We start from the raw sequence: 3,935 nt of genomic DNA, 5'->3' as shown, positions 1-3,935 counted from the left end.
GGAGGAGCGGCAGAGGCAGAAGCTGGAGAAGAATAAGGTGGGCATGGGGATGGGTATCGTGGGTGCAGTGGGCAGGGGGACTGGGGTGGCACGTGGGATGCAATCCCTGAGGGGTTCTCGTGGCTCCAGCACTCTTCAGGAGATGCTTCATGAACCCTTCAGGAGATGCCCACTGTATGCATCCTCTGCTGCCCCTCCTTCCTGGTGCAGAGCCTGCGCTGTGCTGCTCAGCACGTGTGCCCTGGCCAGGGCAGGCATCACTGTCCTGTCCCCCTCTAAGCACCCCAATCTCTGCCATGGCCTCATGCTGGGAGGCTCTGGCTGGCCCCAGCCCTGCTCCCCCAGCTGCTGGGCTCAGCCTGTCCCTCTCCCTCGGGCAGGAGCGCTATGAGGCAGCAATCCAGCGGTCGGTCAAGAAGACTTGGGCAGAGATCCGGCAGCAGCGGTGGTCCTGGGCTGGGGCCCTGCACCACGGCTCCCCTGCACACAAGGATGGTGAGTGCTGGGCTGGGCACAGGCACCTGGGCACCCTGTGGCTCTGACAGCTGTGGGGGCAGCTGGGCATCTCTCTGCCAGCCCTCAAACCCAGCTCAGCCCCACTTGGTGGGGCATGCTGCCATCACTCTGGGCTCTGCTGGGGACTGATGGGGTCCCGTGGCTGTTCCCTGCTCCTGTGGGGCTGGGTGTAAGCTGGAGGCTGTGTGTCACAGTCCCTGTTCCACGCAGAGACCTGCCTGGGGGCAGCCCTGGCTGCCTCAGCATGCCATGGCCACGCTGCCAGGTGTCCAGCAGCTGTGAAGAGCCCCTGGCCCCAGGGGCTGTGGGGCTGCACGAGGCCTCTGCAGGCTCTGGCTGGGGTCTGTGCTGCGGCGTGTCCCCTTGTCCCCCAGCTGGGTGGGGGCAGTGCTTGGCCCCTCCAGGTCCAGTATGGAGGTGACCATGGCTGTATGTGTGGCTGCAGAAGCTGGTCCTGCTCCGTGGGAGCTTCTTGGGGACACCCTGCACAATTCAGCACTTGGACAAGTGGAGGTGTCCACTGTCCCCTGATGGCTGTGCTGTGCTGGCAGGTGCCAGCACTGTCTGGCATGGATGGTGCCATAGAGGAGAGCGCTGAGAGGAACTGTCTGGCCTTCATGTGCCATGGGGCATCTGTGGTGGCCCTGGCTGTACCTGGCCAGACTGTGTACAGGTGTTGTGTTCCTGGCTGTACCTGGCCGGGCTGTGTACAGGTGTTGTGTGCCAGGCTGTGTGTACTGGCACCATGTGCCCAGTGCTGTGTGTTCAGGTGTTGCGTGCCCAGCTGTACCTGGCTGGGCTGTGTGTACAGGCTCCACGTTCTGGGCACGCCTGTCTTGGTGGCATGGGTGCCACTGTGGCTCGTGGCACACTCGGGGTGTCTGTGGTGCAGCACCTGGCAGGGTCAGGCAAGGGGACACCTTCCCCTGCCACCTCCCATCGGGATGAGCTGCTGGAGCTGCTGCCAGCTGTCACTCACCAATCTCCTGCCTCCACCAGCCCTGAGCTTCCCTGGCTGTTTGTCCAGAGGAGCCAGGCAGGGTGGGGAGATCCCAGCTACCTGTGGAGGTGCTGCCAGCCACCAGCACTGTCCTGGCAGTGCCATAGTGACCCAGCACCGGTGTGATGTTGTCTCGTGTCTGTCTGGACCTGCTGCCCTCACCCTGCTCCCCCAGGGTGGATGCTCGCCTGGTGCTGCCGAGGTCCCCGGTCACCCGCTCCTGATTCCCAGGACTGTGTTTGGGAAAATTGTTGTAGTGGGGCCTGGGAGCCTCCCTGGCTCTCTGAGGATGAGATTCCTGCATGATCCCAGCATGACCCTGCAGGGTTCAGACACTGCCATACTGAATGCCAGTGCTGTGTGTCGTGTCCCCAGACACCAGTGTCTCCTCTGGCCCCACTCTGTGCCGTGTCACTGGATTCCAGCATCTCCTGTCCCACTCTGTGCCATGTCCCCAGACTCCAGCACCTCCTGTCACATTCTGTGTTGTGTCCCTGGATTCCAGCATCTCCTGCCCCACTCTGTACCTTGTCCCTGGATTCCAGCATCTCCTGCCCCATTCTGTGCTGTGTCCCTGGACTCCAGCATCTCCCCTGGTCGTTCCACTTCTGCCCCAGTGCCCTGGCACGTCCGTGCATGCTGCATGTGGGGGGCCTGGCCCCGGCCCCGGGACCTTAATGCCCTTGTGTCTTTTCCCTCCTCCAGGTGCGAGCCGGTGCTCGGTGTCCGCTGTAAACCTCCCCAAACACGTCGACTCTATAATCAACAAGCGGCTCTCCAAATCCTCCGCCACCCTCTGGAACTCTCCCAGTAGAAGTAAGAGCCCTTTGCGTTTGCCCCAGCGCAGGGGGCACAGCCAGGCCCCTGCCCAGTGCTGGGGACCCCTGATGCCAGGGTCCCCCATCCCCAGGTGCCCGCGGAGAGAGGAGAAGCCGTTTGCTGTTTGGGGGAGGAGGCTGGAACCGGCCGGTGGCTCCTTGAGGCTGTGTGGGCTGGGAGGAGAAGGAAAAGGAGGAGGAGGAATGGCTATGTGGTGGCAGCCCCATGGGGCGCCAGGATGAGGATGGGAGCTTGGCTCCCTGCCCCAGGGCATCTCTGGTGGGTTCTGGTGCAGCCACAGAGGGGCTGGGGGGGTTTTTTGGTGCAGCCACAGAGGGGCTGCCTGTCACCTGCCCTCCTGGGGCTGGGCACGGTGCCAGTGCCCCCACAGGCTCCTGAGTGCCACAGAGCTCTGTGGCCATGGTGGTGCTGCAAGGTCATCCTGGCCCTGGGAGCGCTGCCCAGGGCTGCAGCCATGCCAGAGGGATGTGTCCAACAGAGGGATGTGTCCAGTGCTGTTGTGTTTCGGGGTTGCCTGGCGATGGGCGCCTTCCCGGATGGGTATAAATAGCCAGAGCAGCTGACGCCGGTGGCTGTGGTGACGCAGGCAGCTCCCACCGCCCTGTGCTGAGGCTCAGCCCAGGGACAGGCACCTGGGGGCTGTCAGCACTGCCCCAATGGGAGCAGCATCTCCCTGGGCCCGTGCCAGACCTGCCACCCTGTCCCCCTGCAGCATCCATCCCTCTGTGCTCTCCCCTCCCAGCAGCTGGTGCTGCCCCTGGCCTGATGCCCAGTGGAGAGGGGCAGAGGGGCCCTGTCTCCATGGGTGGTTCCCATGCGCCGCAGGGTGTTTGGTGACATGTGCTGCAGGGCAGCCAGTGGCAGCTTGGTGCCCAGCTGAGCCAGCTGTGTGGCCAGGCATCGCCGTTCCGTGGGTGCTGTAATCCTGGCCTGGTGATTTAGCACAGCTCCCGTGGGATGAGGGCACACTGTGGTGTCCCCCGGGCAGCTGGTATGTGCCAGGGCCTCGCTCACACAGGGCAGGGGCACAGAAGGGTGCCATTGCTGGGCACAAGGAGAAGGCAGAGCAGGGGGGCTGCTGTCACCAGGGTGAGACCCAGCACCACTGGTACATGGTGACTGCAGTGTCCAGAGGACACAAGGGCACCACTGTCGTCATGCCACAGCGCTGTCCACAGGCACCCACACCCACCCACGGGCACAGCCCTTCATCCTGCTCAGCTCTGTGGGGCCGTGGGGACCCCTCCCCAAGCTCTGGACATCCTGGAACTGTGCATGCGCCGTGGTATTGCTGCAGACACGCGGCTGCTCCCTCCCAGCGGCGGCTGTGAGAGCAGGACTGGAGTCTGGAGCTTTGTGGTGCACTAATGGCCCCTCTCCCTCCCCAGACCGGAGCTTGCAGCTGAGCCCATGGGAGAGCAGCATCGTGGACCGGCTGATGACGCCCACCCTGTCCTTCCTCGCGCGCAGCCGGAGCGCCGTGACGCTGGCGGGGAATGGCAAGGAGCAGGGTGAGCCCCCAGGGGACAGGGACACGCGGCTCCTGGCACAGCCAACCGGGATAAGAGAGCCTGGAGTC

At 64.1% G+C, this 3,935-nt stretch overlaps 1 protein-coding gene across 1 annotated transcript in view; it reads left to right on the top strand.

Annotated features, from left to right (window-relative positions):
- The window catches only part of MAP7D1 (MAP7 domain containing 1), a gene marked incomplete at its 5' end in the record, with an annotated part of 8,060 nt that overhangs the window by 1,070 nt on the left and 3,055 nt on the right, over positions 1-3,935 (top strand). Inside the window, 4 exons of the mRNA XM_031063033.1 lie at positions 5-37; positions 381-495; positions 2,222-2,332; positions 3,745-3,867. Coding sequence (XP_030918893.1) covers positions 5-37; positions 381-495; positions 2,222-2,332; positions 3,745-3,867 — 382 coding nt within the window. The remainder of the gene's footprint in view (positions 1-4; positions 38-380; positions 496-2,221; positions 2,333-3,744; positions 3,868-3,935) is intronic.

Source organism: Geospiza fortis, unplaced genomic scaffold, assembly GCF_000277835.1.
Source record: "Geospiza fortis unplaced genomic scaffold, GeoFor_1.0 scaffold289, whole genome shotgun sequence".
NCBI classification, from domain to species: Eukaryota; Metazoa; Chordata; class Aves; order Passeriformes; family Thraupidae; genus Geospiza; species Geospiza fortis.
The sequence above is the reverse complement of the archived record's forward strand: the minus strand, read 5'-3'. Positions and strand labels throughout refer to the sequence as shown.